Source organism: Paroedura picta, chromosome 2 (genome assembly GCF_049243985.1).
Source record: "Paroedura picta isolate Pp20150507F chromosome 2, Ppicta_v3.0, whole genome shotgun sequence".
Taxonomy (NCBI): domain Eukaryota; kingdom Metazoa; phylum Chordata; class Lepidosauria; order Squamata; family Gekkonidae; genus Paroedura; species Paroedura picta.
The window spans coordinates 70,266,461-70,292,139 of NC_135370.1; the positions used below are offsets into that span (position 1 = coordinate 70,266,461).

Below are 25,679 nucleotides of genomic sequence, written 5' to 3' on the forward strand. Positions count from 1 at the left end.
TAAACCTGGGATGCTCTGCCACTGAGTGATACTCCCTCCATCCCTTGCTAGTACTTATAGGATGGTCAGGAATAGAATGACAGACCATTGCTCTAGATCAGGGATTCGCTGGCAGGGGCTCATGGGAATTGTAGTCCATGTACATCTGCAAGGATGCAGTTTGACTATCTCTGCTCTAGACTGTATTCAGAAAGTCCTGCTGGAATCCCTGGTACCTTAATGGAATTTGGGTATAGAGCTGAGGAAAACTAACTGGAGCAAAAAATAGTGGGATAGACAGATTCAATGATTTGACTCCTAAATCAGCTTCATGTGGTCATAGGTGCATGTTGGAAAAATGGCCAGTGCATACCAGCCATGTGTTTTCTGCCCTTTGTCCATGATAAAAGTGATTCTTAGTGTATCTTCTGGACCACTGGACACCACCCCTCCATGCACATTTCCTTCAGTGAAAAGTCATCAGTCATTCAACCATACATGGTTCTTTGTGAATCCCTGAAAGCCACCTGGGTTGGAAATAAATAAGCACCAAATAAATTTCACAATGTTATGAAAACAGACAGAGTCAGGTGCTTTTTTCCCTTTTTATTATTTTAGAAAAAAAATTCATAACATCAAAGAATAGTTTGTCTGCCCATCAAGAGCACTTGTTATTTCATTCTTGATTTGGGAGCATGACAGGAAAGTAACACAGTTTCATGGTAAATGAAGCTTTGACCCATTTGGTCAACTTTCCCCCCCCCCCCTTTCCACTGCAGCTATTGCAGACTTCTCCAACAATACCCCTACCTGCCCGTGAGCTGTCACCAGAAGCTCAACTTGAGGTCTCAGTCTGGGACATCTCCCCTTGAACACATTGTATTTTGTCCTCAGCAGTCATAGAATCATAGAATAATAGAGTTGGAAGGTACCTCATGGGTCATCTAGTCCAACCCCTGCTCAACTAGGTGATTTCCACAAATCAAACCAAACTCCCACATAAAACTGTGCAAAACTTTTGGGCCTCTCTCCTTAGCAAAACCTTTATGAATGCCATTATCTGGTAGGTAATGAGAACAAAATTAGCATATATATGTAAAAAGCCCATGGAGACAGATGGGTGAATAGGGCATTACATGCACCTATATAAATTATGGGTTGGTTCCTGAAGTCTGTCAGCAGAAGGCATTAGCAGAAGGCCTCAGCAGCTGTTTCCATGTATCCCATGTATTTCCCCACGTTGAGGAATATGAGTGGCTACTATGAAGAAGGCGGAAAGTATAAAATTGTCAAATGCTTCTTCTGTGAGCCAAGTTGTGCTGATAGAATAGGATGGGAGTGATTTTGCTCCCTCCTCACTGCAACCTCCAAGCTAGGCTTGCTAACTCTGGGTTGGGAAATTTCTGAAGATTTGGGGACAGAGTCAGGGTTTGGTGAGGGACCTCAGCAGGATATAATGCCATAGAGCTCACCCTCCCAAGCAGCCATTTGCTCGAGGAGAACTGGTCTAATATCATCTGGAGATCACTTGTAATTCAGAGAGACCTCAAGGCTCCACCTGGGAGTTGGTAATCCTACTCCAAACCCACATGACTCTTACTCCACACAGCCCCTGCAGCCCCATGAATAAACTTTCCTGGGGACAAGGGATCCCCACAAGTTCCTTGTGCTTGTCCCAATCCTGTATAACCCAGCTGCTTTCCTCCTTACCCTGCTCTTGTTCCTGTAAATTGTCTCCTCTGCCAGAACAACCGTGACTCTGTGAATCTAACACTGTTGGCTTTAGTAAGTCATAGGGAAATATGCCACAGGGAAGCTGAATGAGAGCCCCAAATGAGTTCAGTGCATTGCAGAAGTATCAAGTGAAGCTATGGTATCAGAACAAAGCTTTGAAAGTCAGGCATAACAGATACTACAAAAAGGACAATTTAGTCCAAGTTATCTTAAGATGGTAGTTCTCCATCATTGTTCAAGAGTGCTGTGCCATTCATTTTGAGGATAAGGCATAGAAGGGCCCAATGTGAGGAGGAATGTTAAACAAAAGACCAGAAGGGAAGAAAAGGAACATCTCCAGGACCAAAGCCTCTCCACGGGTTGTTTTAGGAAAACCAGTACTTTATGCCAATTAAAGGTTACTAACAAACTGAAAACCAATGGAGAAATTTGCATGAGGCTGTTCTTTGCTGTTCATAACAGTGAGACATGGAAGAAGATATTGAGACAAATGCTGAGGGGAAAATAAGATGAAACTGTAGGTATTTAAGGAGGTCAACACCTTTGCAACTCAGCCTTTGTCATCTATTATTCAGGAATGTTTAAGGTGGACTGGGATTAAACTCCGACACATTTCTATCAGAAACCATTTAAACAGCCAACATGTCTTGTTTAGAATTACATTTATTTTAAGAGCAGACTCTTGCCTGCAATAAGAAAATAGACTGATTTGGTTTGATGGCACACAGAATTAGGTTTTTGTGGCACCACCAACTGAGATGCATAATACATTGCAATTAGGCTTGTGCACTTCGACCGCTTTGGTGGCCGTTCAAGCCCGAAGTGTCCAGCGCTGTAGCGCAGGGGGGAGGGGCAGTGGTGCATGACCCAGCTCCTGCGTGCGTGTGCCAGCTGGCGCACAGGCACTGGCAGAATCCATCCCCCCTGCGCCACGGCACTGGCCGCTTTGGGCTTGAATGGCCACTGAAGCACACAAGCCTAATTGTAACTCTTCTGATATCCCCCCCACCATACTGATGAAAACCATTCTGGTTATACAGTGGACCAGTCAGACCACCATATTTCTCCATAGGCAGCTATAAATGTGCATTTCACAAGCCGACCAATTTTCAGCCATGTGGAAGATTCAAAATCCACAATCAGCAGGCAAATATACTTTTCCTTCTTATTTGAACCCCATTTTAGAAACATGGTTGGCTATCTGAGTTTCTCAAAAATATCTGTAATAATTGATGTATACATTTACTCTAACTTTCCTGACATCTGACCAGAAGAGAAAGAAACACCTGGTATATTACAATCTTTTTGTTTTCTTGCATGTTAACTTGTGCTTTGATAATAAAATATTTGCATCCCATTAGTGATCTGCCTCTCTTTGACTCCTTTTCGAAAAATGCAGTTAGCTATCTTAAAACCAAGAAGCATTTATTTAGGATTTCACCATCAGGCTAGAAAATATACTGTCAATTCAATGAAGAAATGAGTTGCAGATTAAGAGGCAGTTGTACCACCAACAATATTGAATCCATCGCAATGTTAGGGGGTTGTGCTTTCACTAGCTTTGTGCTTAGTTGAATACATATGGCTCAGTCAGTGACATGCTGTGCTGCAGGAGTCAACAGTGTTCCTCTCCCCATTTACGGAGTTTGAATGTGGTAGAAAAGATAGCTATTAATAAATGAGATGATGACATTCTCCACCACCCACCCACAGCACAGCTGGCCTTTGCATGATGCAGTCACATTTGGAGAAACAGTTCCTGATATGACATAGTTCTTCTTGTTTCAATTATTCATCTTTATGTCAATACAAATAGTATTTTCCAGTCATGGGAAAGTGGTGGGAGGCTTTCAGATAAATCGATCACCCACAGCACCCATCAGTTTAGATAAGGCTGTTCTTGACCAGGATAGCCCATGCTAGCCCAATCTCATCAGAGCTAAGCAGGGTTATCCCTGGCTAGTATTTGGAAGGGAGACTTCCAAGGAATACTAGGGTCATAATGCAGTGGCAGGCAATGGCACCCCACCTCTGAGAAGGCTTTCAGAATCTCCCCTGGTTCCATCTTATTGAATGATCTTAACCCTCCCTTTTCTGTAGTTCCATCAAATGTGAGGAATGTACAGGACAAAAACCATTTTCTCCCTTTAACAGACATGGTTCCTTGGCAAACTGAAACCAGTAGAGTTTAATAAGGGTTGGGTGCTTTCTATGCAGTTGAAACAGTTAAAAATAAAAACCCTTTTATTTATAAAACAACACAGGAGAATGAGGGCAAGCATGGACAGGAGAGGTCTTCAATAAGGAACTTCTGGTATGGCTAAATCATATTGTCTCATCTTAATATACAATATGTTTCTCATGCTACAATAAAAAAGGCAAAAAGTTCCTTATTAAAAATCTGTATATTGGCTGAAAGAAGGAAGAAATAAAGATAGGCCTTCTGTGAGCCAAGGGAGACCATAATAGTGCTATCATTGGACATGCTCAGAAGAAATTTGTATCTCCCTCCCATCAGCCAGTGGCTCAAGAATCCATAAACTCAAAAGCATTTTGAGGAGGAGCATATCTGAAACAGGAGTTTACAGTTGCACCTAACATTCTGATGCTCGTCTAGTTAGAGGCAGAGAGAAGGATTAACATGCAGAAAAGACTGTGAAGACTGACACACTTAAAACCCCACAAGAGGCACAAATTTAAGATTTTGTTAAAATATTTCAAGGAAAGGCTTTTGTTTTCCTGGCAACCCTAAACAAAGACTCCCACAAATTATATCAGTAGATCAAGAGGATCCTAAGTTTATGGAGGAGAGATTCTGTTCAATGGTCTCATCAGCACAAAAATGATGAGAACCACTGTTGTCAGAGACACATGCTTATTTTCTAAGGAAAACATGTACACCCAATTTTATAACAAAGCTTGTACAGCCAAGAAAGACACTAGGGTAGCCTCTAAGTAGTATGCATAGTTGCACCTGGGGAACAACATTTCACTGAACTGACAAGGGCAGGCTCCTCCCTTCCTTCTGTTCATCATAAGCCTTATCAAAGCAGGTAAGCATTTAGCTCAGGAACCCAAATTCTATTCTTTGGGGAGGGGGCATTAAGTGCTGTTCCCTGCCAGGAAGTGGTGGGTTTCACAGTTGATTCTCACAATGCCCTATGAGGTAGTTAAGTATCATCTTCCCCAAGAACAGGGAAATTGCTCAAGGCTACAAAGAACGTTAGTGCCCCAATTAGGAGCAGAGTCCATTCCTGCCTGTTCCTTCCATAGCAAAGGGCCATCAAGACTTTAAGCTTTCAGTCTGTGAAAAGATTCTGTATTGCGTTCTCTGGTGACTTGCCAAAACTATGAATGTCTTTCCCTTCTAACTAAACCCCTCTCTCCTGCAATGGAAGAAGGAAACTGAAAGACTTCATGATGGACAGCTTTAAATGCTAATAGAAGGATAAGACTTAATGACCAATTAATGCTCAGCCTCCAACAGTTGCCTGTCTGAAACATCCCAGGTCCCAAGACCCTTTCCTTTCTTCTGCTAGGGTAAGAGCAGTTTGGAGGAGCAAGTTAAAAGGAGGAAAGCTCACAAGAGGAAAAGATTAAGAAGCTCCTTACCACAGCTGCATCTAATGTGTAGTTTTGGCCCTGCACTAGAGCAATATGGAATCCAGACTGGCAGAAACATTTTTGAATCAGCCCTCTATGAGTAATTGTAGGACTCCTCAATGACACCCTTTCACATGCTCTGGGAAATGTTCTGTGGTAGGCTCTAAGGCAAGCAGCCGTAAACGCAAGTGTTGGCCCACTAAACTGCTACCATGCCCATTGGCTCTCTCTGGAGTATGCTTTTCAGAAATGTCAGAGTCCAACTAAGTTGAAGCTACCAAGCACGAGATCTGAGCTATGATGGTAGTTTATGAATTGAGATATTGCCAAAAACGCACAAAATACTAAATATAGGCTGTTTCTTATTACCTTTGGTCAGTGATTCTCACACTGCATAATAGCTCATCAGGGTTCCCCAGAACAAAAACAAACAAAGAAGTAATGTAGGCAGCTCATCTGCTGCTATTAAACCATCTCCAACTCACAGGCCAAACTAGCTGTGATGGTGGACGATGGGTGTTTTAGCACTAGAAACTTACACTTTCTGCACCACACATTTTTTTTCTTTACCATTAAAAAGCCAAGATCAAGACAAAACTGATGTTTCCTGCAAACATCCTCTGGACCAGAAACTTGTGGTGAGATTTTATAGTAATAGGCCACAATATAACTTATTTAAGGGACCACCTGTCTTTCTCTTTGGGAGCCATTTCATACCTTCTTGATTATGCCCAATGACAAATCCCAATGAATCAGTTCTGATATTTGGATCCTATGACCTCATCCCCTTCATGCTTCTCTCTTGCTGTTCAGGGGTTTTTCAGTTGTGGTACTTGCTCATTTTGCTGCTGCTAGCATTCCTCTTTAAGAAAGGGCTCCTTAAAAATCATGAATCTTGCACCTGCAAAATACTTGCAATATCACTGCAGCAGAGGAAAGCCGTTATAACGCATCAGGGGAATTATGATGTTGTAGGATCCAAGCTTATGTTTCAACTAAAGCATACTTGTCACCATCTTTGGGATGACTAGATATCTAGCACCTGGTTGTATCCTGAAAATAATACATTAAAGTGTCAACGAAATGAACAGTCAAGTATGAAGGTGCTCCCATATTACTGTTGGCTGTGGAACCAGAACTGAGAAAAACAAGAAGAAGAAGAAGAAGAAGAAGAAGAAGAAGAAGAAGAAGAAGAAGAAGAAGAAGAAGAAGAAGAAGAAGAAGAAGAAGATTTGGTTCTTATATGCTGCTTTTCCCTACCCGAAGGAGGCTCAAAGCGGCTTACAGTCGCTTTCCCATTCCTCTCCTCACAACAGACACCCTGATATTACTGCTCGGTCAGAACAGTTTTATCAGTGCCATGGCAAGCCCAAGGTCACCCAGCTGGCTGCATGTGAGGGAGTGCAGAATCGAAAGTGGCATGCCAGATTAGAGGTCTGCACTCCTAACCACTACACCAAACTGGCTCTCAAACAACTCACCCTCAAGGTCCGGTTTCTTCTAACAAATGTACACGGGAGGGAGAATGATGAAGCTCCTCCTGCCTCTGTGCATACTTAGGAGCTGACCTGCCTACCCCACACTATTTTAAGGAAAATGCCCTGTCACACATTTAATGTGAGTTGAGTTGGTATTCTCCAACTCAACCCACATTTAATATATAATCGGACACTGAGCCAGTTTTGATAATAGTGACTTTGATGAGGAGCCCCAACTATAGCCCCTAACCATAAAACAAGCAGGGTTAAAAAAAACAACAACAACAAATCACACACACACAAGTTTGGGTTTAAGAGCATCCTGACAAAAAGAAAAACCTGCAGGAAATGTTGCAGCAGCAGTTTTAGCCCAAGGCTGTGGGCCTATTTGCTACCAATATAAAGTACTTCAAAGTGGAACAAAAAAAAATCATCTTCTGAGCACATTTTCTTTGTTCACCAGATGGCTATATCTATCAGCTACCTGCTTCCTTCGGAAGACCAGGTTCACATTAAAGAAACATGCTAAAGGTTCAATTTGCTACATCTTGCCCTTGTTTATTTTAGAATGCATGTGTCATTATTGTGAGAATGATTGACAAGCAGCAGCATTCAGGTACATGTCACCATTCACGGTAGCTTGTCTGCATACTGCTGTTCTTTCCTAGGGGTCCCAAGCCATTTTACCATTCCATCTCCCATCATTCCTTGAGCCACTTAATGAAGTGTCATTGTGATGTAGATGCTGACGAAAAACCTTCCACCATGTCACTGCTCCCAAAGTTGCCACTGATTGCCAGCGTGTCCTAACAAGCCTGGAGCTACCTGATGTTACTTCTGGGTTTTCCCTGGAAGTGAATTTGTAGCACAGGGGCCACTGATGGTTTTAATTGTTTTCTCCTGGGCTATAAGATTTGTTTCTGAACCAGAAGGCCTGCACCACAAAAACAGTACTGAGAGCCAAACATGGCTTTAATGTAGTGTTTCTTGTGCACTTCAAATTGCTTCTTGTCTACATTTGTTGATTCCTTATATGGGATCATCACCAATTATTAAGTGAGAGTGTGTATTCCCTACATTCCCTACATTCTTTGCTTTTCATGGAACTTCATTCTGCATAATTATTGTGGAGTTCATATTTTTGATAATAGCTTGCAACTTTGATTCACACCTGAATTTGTACTCTTAATACTGTTTTGGTGGTGCTGTTATTCTTCTGAGAATTTCATCTGTATTGTTTTCAAAGCAGAATAGCAGACCTAAAATTTTCAAAGGCCACTGCTAAAGACAGACAGAAGAGGGTCTAGGCTCTATCCATCACCTGTCCTGTGAGGGATTGTGAGAATCTTCCACTGATACTCTGTGGTGGTAGTCAACACCCCCATATGTATTCCCATCCAATTCACCAGGATCACTAATTCATTAGTGTTAAGTATTAATATTATCACCTCTCCTGTGCTAGGCCATAGGCTAGTCTCTATGTATTTAATTAGCAAATTGCCACAAGAATCCATTATTTTGCCCAGGAGCAATTGCAAATCCAGAAGGAGTTGCAATAAAAAAGACTTGTTCTGGCATAATGAACAGGAAGAGGAGATAGGTCAAGTGGAAAAGGCAAAGTCAGCAGGTAAATGCATTTTGATTTTCTAGTATGACAAGGTTTAAAGTGTCAGCAGATAGCATTTAAAAAACTCTAGCCAACATTTTTTTTAAATGTCCACAAACAAAATGTGCTTTGAAGAACAATATACCTGAATAGCAGCTGGTATATCCTGGAAACATCCTTTACATGCATTTTTGAAAAGCGACAACAGTCTATGCTAGATTGACCATGTCTTCAGGATCATGTTTGGCTGGGAGAACTGTTGTGGAACTGATATGCATGGAGTCTATGAAAGCCAGTGCCGCAAGGAATGACTCATTAGTGGCATTCATAGGCTCCCTATGAAATATCACTCTGTGTGTGTGAAATGTAAAAATATACGTTCCAAAACATAGCAAGGCTCTCTTTGATTATGGTATTCTGTCTCACTCCTATGACCAATTTTCTGACAACGTTCATATCACTGCAAAAGCCTTTAAACTGGAAAGGGACCCTGAGCAATGAGGGAGTCTTTCATGCTGAACTTTCCAGAATAACAATTATGTCTTTCTCTTGAGATAATTTTACCAACAATCATGGATATTTTCACAAGTTCTGCCTGGTGAATGGTAAGTCAATGGTTCTTGCATTGCCTGAAAAGGGCCTATGTTTATGACCGTTTTTTTACAAGTTAAAACCAAATCCCTTCATGGATGATCCTGTGAATATGGATGCTGGATTAGTCTTGTGAATGAGTTGGCACATGGCCAAGTTGTGATTTATCATGTCCTGATTCAGCCCAGTTATCATAGTTGTCAAAGATTTAGTGAGTCACAATTTTGGCCCATGTCAACTCATCAGTTTGCTTCAACACACAAGACTCTACGAAAATGACAACTTATATTTTTTTAAAAAATCAAAACTAATGAGAATCCACGGCACATTATATTCTGAACATGACCAGGGATACTGCAGCTTTTTAGTGGCCACTGTGTAAACTATGAGCACAGAAAGAAAGGTATTTGGGGGTACATTAGAAATACATATATCTATTTTAAACAGTGTAACTATCATAGTAACCCCTAAGGAATCCTAGGAGGTGCAGTTTGGTGAGGATGTTAAAATTGTTAGCGATCATCCCAGAATTCTTCATAGAGGAAGAATGATGATTAAACTAACTCAAGTCTGTAGCATGACTTGGGACTCCATTCTCACTTAAGCACAAACCCCTTAGCTTGATGATTGAATGGAAAAGACTTTTTGGTAAAACAACATGCCTTCCTACAAAGCAAGGAAATGTTAGACAGATATACAAACAAATATCATCTGGATCGCCAACAAATCACTGATGCAGAAGGAAATGAATGGGCTTTGGAGATTGAGTTGGAGAGGCTGAGCAGGAAATTAAAAGCTGGCAATTCCATTTTCAAACTCTCACAAATAAAATACAGTGTTTATAAATGAGATCATTCAAGTTGCTGAAACCTGAAGAGAGGAAAGGCATAAATCACCCACCAGTGACTTGTGCTTTGAATGCTCGTACAGCTTCAATAAAGGTCACACTCTCCTCCCAGTGGCACACATCCTGAAAAACCTCTAAATGGAAGTAAATCAGGAGTTTGTGTGTGTTGTGTGATAAAAATTGGGCAGCATCTTGACTTGTATCAAATAACAATAGCAATACAATGACTGCTACTTCAGCTTGAACACCCTGTTGCATATGGCCACAGGATACTTTACGCATTCAATACTTGAACCCCTGGTTAATACAGTTTAAAAAATACTCCCTTTCTTTCTTTCCTCTCTTGACAATGTGCATGTGTTTGTTTAAATTGTTACCCTTTCCCTTGTAATAAGACCAAGTGCAACTCCCCCGTGCCCCCTCGAGCCTCTGCCCAGCTTCAATTTGCTTAGTCTGTATTGCACTTATTTGTTGTAATATATAGTGACTTTAAAACTTTCTTCTCTAGTCCGCGTGTGTGTGCAGCTCTGCCTCTACCTTCCTTGGCTGGCCAAGGGCCTCTCGTGCTCCTTGCACAGCCGCAAAGGACCGGGGAGTGGGGAAGGCATACTGCCCCCATCACCACTCTTGCATCCCTCTCCCAGTCTGCGTTGCATTAAGGCCTCCTGAATTCCTTAGCTCAGACTGTAGTGACTCTCATCACAAGCTCCCTGTTTGAGTTCGAGTGACTTCTCTGTTCATGAGGCCTCAGGTGGCTGAGTATATGCAAGATGGTATAAGCACAGTGGTGGTCAGACAAGGTGCCTGTGGTGTGACTAGCTGCCCGGGCCATGCTGTCAGCTGGAGTGGAGTTGCTAGCTGCACCACCAGTGGAGGATGAATGGTTATTTTGAGTGGAGGTTCGTTGGTTGGTCCTGGTCCCTGTTTTTTGGTCCTCCAGGTCCTTTGTTTTGTCATAGTTCAGCACTTTCCACTGTTGATTGACTGCTTGCCATCGTTTAAAAATCCGAAAAACTGAGGGCCCTTCATGGATGATCAGACCTACAAGGCAAGGGCATGATTGGGTAGGAAGGAGAGGGAGAAGGAGAGAGAGAAACACACACAGAGAAGTTATAGCAAGCTTTATATCTGTCACATCTTAATAGCAAGCATACCTTTCTCATCTGGTTCATATTGGAATGTGGACAGGAGGGAGTGCTTTATAATTAAAGTAGAGCTTTCTGAACATAAGAATTGCCTCACAGAAACAGATCTGAACTCAGAACTTTACAACAGATAGCAAGACACACTAGGAGCTCTCAGGTAAAGCAAAAAATCCCGCCCCTCCCTCACCATTTTTCCTGAGCATCTGGGGTTCACAGGTATATTGCCTCATATCTGGGGTTGTGCTGTTATACAGCTTTTGTTACTGTGGTCCTAATTTTAAAGTTTTCTTTCCTCCAGAAAGCCTGCTGGCAGTGCCTGATGTTGGTAATAAAGGGCAGTGTGTATGGCAAGATTTTTGTTTGTTAGATTTTTCAGCTTTGGATTTGTGTGTTTACTGTTATAGTTGGTTTTCTGACACTGAAATGTGGGATATCAAGCTCAGAAGGAAGGCTTTACTATATTTCAGTTTTATTCAGTGATCAATAAGCAAGTCTTGTGCAGAAAGATGTATCAAACAATTTTACATGACATATGTGTTGAACCCTCTGCTGGCCCAGATTTTTCTGATGACAGAACCTCAGGGTAGGAAGAGCAAAGGTTTCCTAGTCTTAGACAAGGATCAGTGCAGCTGAAAATAAGGTTAGTGGATTCTCCAAATGTTAGAGCCACACAACTAATGCTCAAATCAGTTCACAGCTACTTATGCTGCCTCATGTTACAGCATTTGATGTTTGCCATCTGACAAAAAACTATCAAGATTACCCAACAAGCACTGCAACTCACCCCAGTTTCAAATTCTGTTTCTACATTTCAAATTAAAATCCAGTGTTTTGCTTCGGTTTTCAATGTTTATATATACTTTTCTTTCTGTTTCCCTTCTGGATCAGCAATGTTATATAATGTTGTTATCGATTAAGTATACAAAGTTGCTTGAAACACAGTTTCTTAGGTAGATGTATGAGGTACAAATGATTTAAAACAATGAGCCCTGGATTGCTGGAAATTCCTTGATTTGTAAATGGTCTTTTTGGTCTGACATTGAGCTGGCTTACTATTCTGGGTCAAGAGCAGCCTTACATAGTTTCTCTGAAGAGGTGGCAGACAGGTACTTCAAATAAATAAATAAAGGCAAGGAATGGATTTAAAAGCTTATCTGATCATAAGCTAATATGGTCCAGAAAGAATGTTCTTTTGTGAAACCTAATATTCACTTTAATAACATAATGTCTGTTTAGACTGATGCTGCAAACCTCACAGATAATGATTTTGCTAATAGTGACCCATTTTGTTGAACATAATTTAAACTAGGGCCCAGGCCTGTTGCATTCAGGAATACAATGGGTAATAGATTAAGGGGGTGGAGTGGAAGAACTCTGCGGATGGTCTCCCCCTCCCCCTCAGACCTGGAAAGGCTGCAGGCAGCTGTTATGGAACTCACTGGCAGGGGCAGCTCTCACGCAAAAGAGATCTGCAGCCTCCAAACCTCAGAGGGAAGTGGAAGGAGGAGGGCGTGGTCAGGGGTTGGGGATGGAAGGTGATTGGCTGGCTGCTGGACGGACAGGCAAGCTATTTGGAGGAGGAGGCACTCAGGGGCAGGACAGCCACCCTGAGTGGATGTTAAGAGCTGAGTGGCACTTGCCATGAGACATGCTCCTCCTCCAAGGCCTTACCAAAAATATATTATATGGAACAGATAAGCAGTATGGGTGGGGTAGGGTTGATTGTGTTCATCATCATACAGTTGGCTGCAGCAGGATCAGCCCTTACTGGGCTCATGCAGGTTACAAGAGGTGTTAATTAACTCAACCTTCTTATTCAATTTGGGAAGCTATGAATAAATCCACAGTTTTCCTCAACCCATGGCAGGAAGTCATGCTGGAAAAGACTGAGAACTGTAATTTCCAGGAAACACAACAATGTAAATAAAAAACCACAACTGGGAAAAGGCCCTGCATGCAAGTGAATGAACAGATGGTTGGACTGGTATCTGGTTGCTGCCACTTCTCCTCCATTCATTGCCACAACACTCATTTGCTAGAGGAATGAACACAGCTGAAAATAGTAGGGGCAATGAGAACTTGAGCAGCAAGGTCAACAATAGCCCTCCTTCCTTGGTTTGAGTGCCTTAACAGCTCCCCAAGAATACCAGCCTTGATAGAGGCTTTGGAGCCAGCATTCAGTCATTTGAGCTTCCAGCTGCAGTCCGATGCCACACAGCTTAGGCCCCAGGCAGTTCACAAAGAGAGAACATTTGAACCAGAAACTTTGCCATGATGATTCAAAGATGACTGCAGTTTGACAATATCACTTATTCTCAACTGCAGGGATCAACTCCAGGAGCCAGATTTAGATTTCAAGGGTCAAATACAAATTCCAACATTTAAATATTTCTATTCGAATGCTAATTTCAGTCAAATTCCAAGGAGGCTACCAAATAAAAGCTAATGCTAAACTTCATTAAATCCGGCAAAAATCCTTACCATAAATTCCTCTTTATAATTCTGAAAGGGCCATCTGGATGGCCCTGTCCGGGTGGTGTCTGGACCCTGTCCGGGACACAGGAACCACTGGGCAGGCCAGTTCTTCTGCAAAGCTGGGCATGTCCGGATTGGCCCGGCCCCTGGAGCACCCGCCTCCATGAGCCAAGGTTCCTGGCTGGCGAGGAAGCCACTTTGACAGCTCACGCCCTTCTCGGAGCCTCGGCCCTGCTGCCAACAGCCAGTGTGGGCCAACCGCCAACTCTAGAGGTGTGCAGCCAGCGGGGGGGGGGGAGCTTTCTGACGACACTTGGCCTGCAGCGAGAGCCCTTCGCAGCTCAAGCAGCAGCTCCCAAGGAGAGCTGCCAATGGGAGGGGGCTTTCCCTCCCCACTTGGCCCACAAAGGGATCTCCGCACGGCGAGAGCCCTTCCCGGGCCAAGTGGCAGCTCTCGAAGAGTGAAACCGGCAGGATAGGGCTTTCCCGCTCCACTTGGCCTGCGAAGGATTCTTACCGCAGCAAGAGCCCTTCGCGGCCCAGCCGCCGCCTCCAGAGGTGGCCTGCTGGCCTTCCAAGGCCCATTTTTTTAAAATTGGCTTTTTTCCTAGTACAACAATAAAATCAATTCCATGGAGACAGGTTAAAACAGAAAGCCAGCCATCCCTGGCACCTAAAGACTAGTGGAGATGGTACTGAAGAAGTAAGCATTTCTGAGGGAGTTCTATAAGCAGTGTGCACCATCTCTGGTTGCAACCCTCCTTAGCAGCTCTGAAAGCAAAAAGCACCCAGAGAAGGCCCAGGTGAGACAATCTTGGTCAATGGGCAGGTTTGAATAGGAGAAGGCCAGCAACTTTGTTGCAAAGTTGGTGATGACCTTAGATCTCAGTTATTTACATTCACATAAATGATCTCAAGAGTCTGCTTCAGCAGATCATGAGTCAGATGGACAGTTCCATTTATTTCAGCCTAATGCTCATCACAAATATTAGTAAGCAAGCTAAATCAGAAGGATAGCTTAAAAAAAATCTGTTTATTATGCTTCGTAAGTGTATATGATCCCATGCAATTAATAATATGTTGTTGATGGATGGGCCAGTGCCTAAATAAATTGGGCTTCAAAATATTTACAAGAAATATAAAAATAACTTTGTTTTCCTTTGCAGTAGCTAGGATCCAAATTACTTATTGATTCCTCAGTCCTGAGCTTAGGAAGCTGTAAAATTAAAAAGGAACCAAAGCAGAGGAGTGGGTGTAGAGACAGAAATAATGCCAATGCATTTGTGACTGTAAAGTGCAAAGAGTCAGCCAAGGGGGCTATCGGTTTAACAGTAATTTGCAAGTAGCTCCAGGATTTCTCCAAAATAAATTAGAGTTGTTGGTGTTAAACAGACATAGGTATTCCTCAGCTGACTGCAGAAGCTTTCAGTAAAGCAATGCACTTTCCTCAATACCCAGGACCGGTTCTTATTTTCAATTGAAACTGTCGTGTGAGTGAGAGACCATCGGCCCATTAAGCCCAGAATTACTTATTCTGATAGGCAGTATCTCCTCTTCCCACATCTGACTTACGGCAACCCTGTAGAATTTTCAAGGCCAGAGACATTCAGAGGTGGTTTGCTATTGATTGTCTCTCTGTAATGACCCTAGTATTCCTTGGCGGTGTCCTATCAAAATACTAACCAGGGATGACACTGCTTAACTTCCAAGATCTGGGCTATCCAGGTCAGAGCAGAATCACTGAGAACCAGCATGGTGTAGGGGATAAGATTGGCAAACTCTAATCTGGAGAACCATGTTCGATTCCCCACTCCTCCACATGCAGCCTTCTGGGTGATCGCGGGCTAGTCACAGTCCTGATAGTGATATTCTCACAGACCAGTCATGTCAGAGCTCTTTCAGCCCCACCTCCCTCACAGGGTGTCTGTTGTGGGGGAGAAGAAGGGAAAGGTGTTTGTAAGCTGCATTCGGATTTCTTCAGGGAATGAAAAGCTGGGTACTGAATCCCAGCTGTTCTTCTTTATCATATATCTGATTTATTTATTTTACCCTGCTTTTCTCTTACTCTGAGGGCCCAAAATGGCTTACCAGATGAAGGATACAAAGTTAAACACAATTTGTTCTTTGAAGAATCGTTTTGCTTCGAGTTTCCACCACAAGACACTTATATGCTTCCCAGATGTATAATTGGCACAAGCCTTTCAAATGAAATACAATTTGAATAAAGACAAGCCACCCACCAAGCTCCCAGACACCCCTGAGGCTGGTGAAAAATTAGTAATGCCAGTCATGCCACTTGGAATCCTTTCAGTAGAAGATGCCTGGAATTAAATCTAGAGCCTTTTGTATGCAAACCTCCACATCTGAGCTATGGCCCCTTTCCATACACGTGTTATTTAATTTATTCTGAATGGCACCTTATATTGAAGAAGAAAGAAAAGAAGAACTGTTTTTTATACCCACTTTTTATTACCCAAAGGAGTCTCAAAGCCGCTGTTCTTATCCCCACAACAGACATCATGTCAAGTAGATGGGGCCAAGAGATGGGGTTGAGAACAGCCCTAACAGGACTGTGACAGGTCCATGGTAACCCATTTGGCTGCATGTGCAGGAGTAGGGAATAAAACCTGGTTCTTGAAAGGGTGACCTCCAAGGAGTACCAGGGTGTGACACAAGGGTAGGCAATGGCAAACCAACTCCCAATGTCACTTGCCTGACAACCAGACAATCATAGGATCTCTTGGCTACATTACATCCATGCCATGCAATAAATAAATAGGTGGCAGATCCTTGTAATCAGTACCTGGCTTCTACAGATTAGTGTAGTGGTTAGGAGTGCAGACTTCTAATCTGGCAAGCCATTTTTGATTCCCCCCACATGCAGCCAGCTGGGGGACCTTGGGCTCACCACAGCACTGATAAAGCTGTTCTAACGAAACAGTAATATCAGGGCTCTCTAAGCCTCACCCACCTCACAGGGGGTCTGTTGTGGGGAAGGGTAAGGCAACTGTAAGCCACCTTGAGACTCCTTGGGGTAGAGAAAAATGGCATATAATTATCCTCTTCCACCTTCTAAACAAACTTACATCAATTACAAATTGTTCCCCTTTAAACTGAAGATATATATTAAGTATGCTGCAGATTCCTTCCACAGTTTGCCTGCTGTTGGATAATGTTTTTGTTTGGACAACTTTTAATTAGCTTTATCTGAATAATATCAAAGTATTCCTGATTTTCTCTGACTATGTAGTCAAATAACAGCTTCTCAGAACTATTTCTGGTTGGGTAAATGGAGGGGGTGTAATCATCCAGTTTGGGACCTGAGAATAGAACTCAAAAGGCATATCTAACTCACTGTCCTTATAGCAGACGTGAGAAGGTCGTGAGGATAATGTAATAATTAGTTAGGCCCTTATCTGCAAACTATTAAAAGCATCAGCTGTTCCTAAGGTTGCCACCTCTAGCTTGGAAAATACCTAGAGACTTTGAGGGCAACGTCAAGAGTGAACGGGATTTAGAGCAGGCAGGGACATTAAAGAAGTATAAAGCTATGGAGTCCACCCTCCAAAACAGCCAGGGCATTATGCCAGCTGAATCACACCTCCTAGCCACTCATGTTTTTGTTGTCTCGCTCTTGTATGCCACCTTTTCACACTTCTCACCTTCCACATCTGCTGCTGGCAATGGCAGAAGAGAGCAATGTGGTTTATATACTACTCTCTTCCACCTGTCAATCAAGCCAGGCAGCCAATCCCCTTTCTCCATGTTTTAAATGTCCTGCGGTGCCTGCTGATTTTGAAAAAAAATCATAGTTCTCCATTTAAACACTTATATGCATATAACTTTTAAAAAATAATCTTGTTCCTGGTTTTGGGGGGATGATTTTAGAGAGGCATGCTTTGAGTTACAACTTTGGGGAAAAAATTATTTCTGGCATCACCTATTCATTGCTCCAGGATGTCAACTCTTTTTAAAAAGACATTCCCATCCCTGGGAACAAGTGAGAGGAATGTGGGTGCAAGGGAGGAATGAGGCAGGCACCTTTAGCACGTTTAAGCCTCCATACGTTCCCTCTGCTGGTTGCCTGCTGGTTGCTCTCCCTTAGCTAGCGCTAAATTGGTTGGGGAATCCACTTTATACAATTCTCCAACTAGCACTTTAAAATGGAGAATGTAGCTAGCTGGTTACTGCCCAGATGCTGGATGTTGGCGATGTCATATGGAAAGGCTGGAATATAACAACTACTTAATGTAAGCATTTCACTTCATTTAAAGGGTGTGGAAATGCCCCCATTTTCTCCAGGGATTTCTGTTGCCTGGATATGAGCTATAATTCCAGGGAATCCCTAGGTCCCACTTAGGGACTGGCATCCATATCTGTGCCATATCTTGAAACATTAAAAAATACTGCTTCTTTCTGCTAATATTATTTTTCACTATCATCTACTGATTCCAGTCTTCTGTGTACATGCCACAACTGACTCATCAGCTTGAGAATTCCATTCCTCATACCATGTTATTTTCTGCTGAAGAAGTGAAATGGAAGGTAGACGAACTTCATTACAAGAAACAGATCACAGTCTAACCTTGGTTCTTGTATTTTGTTGTAAATAAGTGGAACCATAAAATGGAACCAATTTCCTAGCATCCAACCAGAAAGTCACAACTTACCAGGCTCTTCTCTTTACCAGTTAAGTTCTAAGCTAGAAATCACTGATCACAGAAGAAATAAGTGTTACACTGTTTATAAGGTAGTATTTTGGCATCTCAGTCATGGTATGTTTTTCATATCTGTATTGCAGTCCTGAACTGGTGTCCCACCTTTGAAGTATTCACAGTTTATGAAACTGTGTAGCTGAATCTTTGCTCGTTCAAATAAAGTGTTTTGAGGGTGCCCTATATTTCCTTTGCCTGTCAGAAGTTCCAAGAACAATTCTATGGAGTAGAAATGTACATACTCAAATTTCTGAGCCAAAAGTATACACCAAAATACTCATAGAATCATAGAATCATAGAATCATAGAGTTGGAAGGGGCCATACAGGCCATCTAGTCCAACCCCCTGCTCAACGCAGGATTAGCCCTAAGCATCCTAAAGCATCCAAGAAAAGTGTGTATCCAACCTTTGCTTGAAGACTTCCAGTGAGGGGGAGCTCACCACCTCCTTAGGCAGCCTATTCCACTGCTGAACTACTCTGACTGTGAAAAACTTTTTCCTGATATGTAGCCTATATCGTTGTACTTGAAGTTTAAACCCATTACTGCGTGTCCTCTCCTCTGCAGCCAGGAGAAACAGCATCCTGCCCTCCTCCAAGTGACAACCTTTCAAATACTTAAAGAGTGCTATCATGTCCCCTCTCATAACGACCTATTTGAGGTTGTTATCATGATTCTCCAGAATGGTAACACAAACCAGGGATTCTTAGGGATTATGAAAAACACCCATTGAAAAACATACATTGCTTCTTGTGTTTGGAAGCTTATTGTCAGCAGCAGTAAGTATCTTGTTTTTCTTTGATTCTCCTGATTTTCCAGGCAATGGCATTTCTCCCTTCCAGTCAAATCCTTGCAATGGATCTGGAGGTGAGTTCTTCCACCCAACCATCTTTGGCAGCAATTACTCAAGAAGACTCCATGGAGGAATTGTCTCCAAAGATGGCTGGAGTTTGTATTGAGTTGTGAGTGCCCAGTGGCTTCAAAGGTGTGTGAATATTTTGTCACAGGAGTTTCTTTAGGATCAGGAAAGAAGCTGGGTGGAAGCAAGATTCATGTCCTCCACCCACTCCTCATCAGCAAAATCATCTTCTTTGGCTTTTCTTGGAGTTGGTTGGCAAGACAACCAGCACAAATTTTCCACAAACTTTCAAAGTGTCAGTGGAGGTTCATGCTGGTTTGTGAACCGATGCATTTCCAAACAGACTGTCTTTGCTCAGTCTAAATGTCTACCAAACTTCAAAGCAATGGGGGGAGCTAGAAATTGGAGGACGTATAGAGGAGTATCCAAGGGAGGTCCCCTGTGAGTTTGATACACTTCTGAACCTCCTGAACCTGCATCTATCAAAATGACTGCCTATCAGCTGTCATTTTGACAGGCACAGGCACAGGCACAGGAACAGGATAATGGATCTTGTGCCAGTTAGAGACACCATTCTGCTGAATCATGAACCAAACTGCTTTGTTTAGCCCCTAAAAGTTCATGATGTTTTGTGGTTTGTGAATCGGGCATGCCATGAATCATGAACCACATTTTCTTGGTTTGAAAGCAATGTGTTTGAAAGCAATTGGATGATAGATAAGTCACATCACAATTACAATTGAAAGTGAATTACTTTAAATTATTTAAGGGATAGGATCCGGGGTAGTTTTATTTAAAGAAAGCCTTTCTTACTCTGTGAAAGGAAACAGCCAACCACACTAAGAAAGAATGGCAACTGCAGAAAGGACTTAAAAACAACAACCACCCATTGGCTGATGCCTTTCTCTCCATAGAAATTAGTAAAGAGAAGTGTGCACGCACCAAAAGGAACCTGCTTTTATACCATTTGAAACTTAGAGGGTCTTTAGATTAGAGAGAGCCCACACAGAGGTGCTGGGAGTAGGTGTTTTTTTCTCCCTGCACTGAACTGTATTCAGCCTTGTGCATGTGAAATGCTGGTTGTGCAAGAGTTGTTCTTCTCCTTCTGCCTACCTCTCTGAGAAAGATATAAAGGATGAAATTAATTATGCCAAAGCTTATTCCAGCCCTGTATATTTTAAATAATGCACAGAAGTGTCAGCAAGGACTGCTAAAATAAAGCTGGCATTAGGCTTGACAGAAGGACGTGAATGGTGAATGTTGAAAGGCAGCTCCTCCATTAATTACCTTTCCCGTCAAGCCAGAAAGATCAAGCACCACATATCCATTTTAATTGGCTATCGATTTCTTCTCCCATTACCTGTGGCTGCACAACCGTGCCATCAGATTCACTTCATGACTTGGGTTTCTCTTGATTACCAGCAGCTGGAGTTAAATGGAAAAGACGGAGGGCCAGCATTTCCTGGCCTGCCTACAAAAACTGATGGCTGGTGGTGATGGTAGGAGGGAGGAGCTGAATAGCTTCGCATCTCCCAACTCTGGGAATAGAAAATGGTTATTCTTCACACAGCCAAATCCAGTCCAGGCCTCATGAACAGGTTGTGCATGGGGGTAGGTATGGAAACTGCTGAACTGCAAATGATTGCTGCCCCATTATGGCCACTCAACACACACTACTATTTGCCGCTTAGCAAAATGTTTGTCTCATTCCTCCACCATGTGGTCAGCTTGATCTTTCAGTATATGATGAGGTGGAGTGAATGTTTTTCCACACACCTCCTGAAGTGGTGGAAATTGGTTTGTGTGTGCAATGAACCAAACAGCTACTTCATGTGAATGTTACTATGATTTATTGGTAGGGTTTCCAACTTCCAGGTAAGACCTGAAGACTTCCTGGCATTACCACTGATCTACAGACAACAGACATAGATCTCCCTGGAGAAAATGGCTGCTTTATATCCATCTGCATTATACTCCTCTGATCCCTCCCTTCCCCAAATCCCATCCTCCCCAGGCTTCATCACCCAAATCTCCAGGAATTTCCCAGCCAGGAATTGACATAAATCAACATTGAGGTTAATGAAAAAAGGATTAATAAAGGAGCTGCCCTCTCTAAAGCATCCATGATTTGTGCGCACTCAGTCACATCAATGCACTCTAGCACAACCAGAAAACTAACAGAAATGAACAGATTCATGAAAAGCTCTGTTGTGTATGTAGTTCCATGGGTATGTGGGTGGAGGCAATGTCAACACCATATGCACCATCTGTTAATCAGTCCTGCTCTGTTCAGCTCTCCTCTCGGGGCAGAATTTCCCCTCATCCGCCTCCCTCCCCCCCCTCTCTCATTAGCTGCTGACATTGAGAGTTGTTCAACAAGAGATTGTTTCCAGCTCATATAACCCTGAACATCACTTGCATTTGCAAACATCAAGCTTCCTTAATTGCAACCTTTTCTAATGCAGACAGTGAGATGTGAATACATCTGAATTGCCATTTAATTAAGGGGCAGATGCTTGTAGAAATGTGCAGAGAAGTACCAAAGTGCTACCACTCTGCTCAGTACATTTGGAGAGTTTGGCCAGCTATGTTTATATCACATGCACAAATAGGTTTCCTTTCACATAAAATTACTTTCCAAAAGTCCTTCCTGCAACTATCATTAATTTTTTAAGTGTCTCTGCCACACTGGAAGGGGGGAAAAACACACAGAGGATCCTTCCTTCCTTCCTTCCTTCCTTCCTTCCTTCCTTCCTTCCTTCCTTCCTTCCTTCCTTCCTTCCTTCCTTCCTTCCTTCCTTCCTTCCTTCCTTCCTTCCTTCCCTTCCCTTCCCTTCCCTTCCCTCCTTCCTTCTTCCTTCTTTCCTTCCTTCCTTCCTTCCTTCCTTCCTTCCTTCCTTCCTTCCTTCCTTCCTTCCTTCCTTCCTTCCTTCCTTCCTTCCAGATTGCCTTTCAGTTCTAGGATGGTCACATTTTCCTGCTCTGAACCCACATTATTTTGTTGTGGGGAAAGTTCCCTCCTGCCAAGCTGCTGTGTTCTGTGGTAATTGCTGCATGGAGTGGAACTGTTCCAGACACAGAAGAGACCCTGCCTAAGACTGAAATTATTTCAAACAGCACAGGTCCTTTCTAGCTCATTTGTGTCTAATGAACAATATTTGTTTGCCCAACAGGACATCTGTGACAGATGACAAGGAAGTTTTTGTTACAAGTTCTTGGAGTGTTAAAATCTGAGCTAAAATTAATTCCAGATTATCGCTGTATGAACTGAAATTTGAATTTTGGCATTCAATCTCCTTTCCACAGCTGCCACAAACAGAGGTCTGTTCATCTTTCAACAGCAAAAGCTCAGAGGCGGTGCCCTTATTTGTCTTGATCCTGCTGGGGTGCGGGGTGGGGGAAACTGCATGACATCTCTAAAATTCCATCCTTGCTCATTTTGCTTCAGTGCCAAGTGTGCTCCTGCTTGTTTGCATTAAGTGGATTTATACATGCTTGCTCTGCCACCTAGGAACTATTGTTCGACCCAGTCAGAGTCAGCCTGATGGATGCTGCCAACTAATAAATGCCACGGACTGTGCTGGCATGAAGGCATCACTTATGCTCTGTGTAGTTGATTAAATGGTACATGAGCTGTCCATACTGACCTTGAGGTTTATGTAATCCAAACATCAATAAATTTTGAGCATTTATCAGCAACAGTGACCTGGGCAGCCACCTTGCCGAACGCTATCCCTGAGCAGTAGAAAGGCTGTTCATTTAGATTTAAGAGAAACTGATAAGGCAGTCATATAAGGTATTTTTGACTCAACAGGTATGGTCTGTGGATCAGGGTAGATGTCCATATCAGACAAGGTGGCAAAACTTCTGTATGGTTTTCAGAATATTACAGAATATTACATTTTCATGTGATACCCTCTTCTGATTGGTAGCTTACGCTTTTTATGATGTCATCAAGAGGGCCAAAGTCATTTTTCTCACCGTTTCTAATTTGAGCTATAACGTGTGAACCAAGTGACCAATTTGAAATTTAAGGCACTGTTGGAAAACTAATGAATTCCCATGCAACTAATGACAATAATGCTTCTATCCATTATTGTTTTTGTGATATATATTGCATACATCAGTTTTCCCACATTTTTAGGTTTACAGCATGTAGTGCTTTACGTAATTCAGATAGTCTCCATAAGTATATGAGACAATTGTACTTTATCACCTTTCCAACAACCCATAGCATGAACAAGTCCATTTTGATATACATGTCCAGTTTGATAAATAAAAACAGATCCACGTTTTATATAATTGTTATCCAATGTAACTAGATGTTAGGTAATTTTGTATTATTGCAATGAAACATACTTTAAGTTTGTGAGTTCAGCAGCTCTTTAACACGTATTTGTTTTTGTTTACAAATCTTACATTATTATCATTTCATGAATCTTAATGTCTAAGAGAGACTATATATAATAGTAATATTGTATTATGGCCTCAGCTGTGGTTTCTTCTGTGTTTAAGTTCATAAATTTGTTCCTTCAGAGCTACTGTAGCCTGGTTGGTATGTATATTCATTTATATTTATATTTTACACTAGAATTCCTACCATCTAGGCCTGGGACAATATAGACCAGTTAGATGACTCACTCAAGTGGCCAAGAGAGTCAACAGAGTTGCCATCATAGAGAATCCATAGAATTGCCATCTAGCCATCTAGAATTGGGGGTGCCAAGCCCCAGATGGGACCTGAGGATCCCCTGGAATTACAGGTCATCTCCAGACTACAGGTAATCTCCAGACAGGTCATCTCCAGACTCCAAAGAGATCAGTTCATCTGTAGAAAATGGCTGCTTTGGAGGGTGGACTCCATAGCCTTATTTTCCACTGAGGTCTCTCTGTGCTCCAAATCCCATCGATTCCTGGCTCTACCCTAAAATTCTCCAGGTATTTTCTAATCCAGAGCTGATAACCCCAGCCCAAATCAGTGCCTCATGTGGTGAAAACCAAGAACAGAAGCATTTCTAGCCAGTCATTTATGTTACCAATGTACAACACTGGCAAAAGGTAGAGTGGACCAATAACTTCATTTATAGAATCATAGAATCATAGAGTTGGAAGGGGCCATAAAGGCCATCTAGTCCAACCCCCTGCTCAACACAGGATCAGCCTAAAGCATCCTAAAGCATCCAAGAAAAGTGTGTATCCAACCTTTGCTTAAAGACTGCCAGTGAGGGGGAGCTCACCACCTCCTTAGGCAGCCTATTCCACTGCTGAACTACTCTGACTGTGAAAATCTTTTTCTTGATACCTAGCCTATATCGTTGTACTTGTAGTTTAAACCCATTATTGCGTGTCCTCTCCTTTGCAGCCAACGGAAACAGCATCCTGCCCTCCTCCAAGTGACAACCTTTCAAATACTTAAAGAGGGCTATCATGTCTCCTCTCAACCTCCTTTTCTCCAGGCTGAACATTCCCAAGTCCCTCAGCCTATCTTCATAGGGCTTGGTCCCTTGGCCCCATTTAGAGGTAGACCCCAAGACAGTCACCCTGCTATCCTTTGCAGAAGAATCTAATATGGCTTCTGGTACACATGTCAAATCATAAAGACCAAGTAATCCATGATTAGAAGAGCTAGCAGCTCAGTGATAACTAATGCCATTTGTGACAAATATTAGGGAAGTGTGTACAAGTTATTGGATCAGTAAAATGCTAACATTAATTCCAAATTTGTAATTTATTAACTGAATTTAAATTTTGACATCAAATATTTTTGAATTCATTCTTACTTTTACAAAGAATGCATAATCTAAGCATCAATGTTTAAAATAAACAGAAAATCAAGAAATTAAAATTTCAATTTTGGGATTTTCTTGGAATATCAGTAAGAGGCACAGCATAGAACATGCAACAACTTTGTATTTCAAATTGGTCAGTATCATTCTCAGGAACAGCTACAATTTTCTATCCCAAAGTACTGGAAAATATCCATAATAGGACTGACTTGAATGGTTCTGAACATACCTGTCATTCAGGTAGATTCTTAGGTGGTCCCAATGGTTTCTGTTGGATCAGACAATTAATCTTCTTTGCTGAATATACTACAAACATAAAGGTAACTCCTTGATAATTATTAAAGCAACTATGACTTTGCTCTCTCTCTCTCTCTTTCTCTCTCTCCCCATTTCTCTCACACAAATCCCATCTTCCAGTCCTTTCTGATGACAAAAATGCAGCTGGCTGCATCTTATTGTAACGTTGAGAGTCATTCACCCACCTATACAGACAATGTCCATGAAGCCATACATTCCATAGCAGATCTGGAAGAGCAGGTCTTGGCGCTGCCATTTAGCAGAAGGACTGAAGGTTGACCAGATAAGCCACGAGATACTGGCGATAAGGAAGAGGGAACCCAAGATGGCTGCTGCTATTTGAACTTTCTCAATGACGGTCAGAGAAATGGCCTGCCACTGTAGTAAGGAAAGGGCAAGCAGAAAGGGAACAGAGGGCAGAACACGCATGTCAAAACAAAAAAGGGAGGATAGCACAATGATATTCAAGAGTAATTCCTTAGACAACAGCACCAGTGACTGGGAATTAAAACTCTGCAGTATTGTATGGACTTTAGTAATAGCAGAAATCAGCTTTTCAGACAGA

The 25,679-nt window shown here is 42.3% G+C and overlaps 1 protein-coding gene across 2 annotated transcripts in view; it reads right to left on the reverse strand.

Annotated features, from left to right (window-relative positions):
* Nucleotides 1-588: 588 nt before the first annotated feature.
* MARCHF4 (membrane associated ring-CH-type finger 4) overlaps nt 589-25,679 on the reverse strand; it is a 153,306-nt gene continuing 128,215 nt past the window's right edge. For both annotated transcript variants that reach the window (XM_077320609.1, XM_077320608.1), the window contains exons 3-4: nt 25,300-25,492; nt 589-10,879 (exon numbers count right to left, since the gene is read on the reverse strand). In XM_077320609.1, the coding sequence (XP_077176724.1) occupies nt 10,518-10,879; nt 25,300-25,492 (555 nt within the window). In that variant the 3' untranslated portion in view covers nt 589-10,517. The remainder of the gene's footprint in view (nt 10,880-25,299; nt 25,493-25,679) is intronic.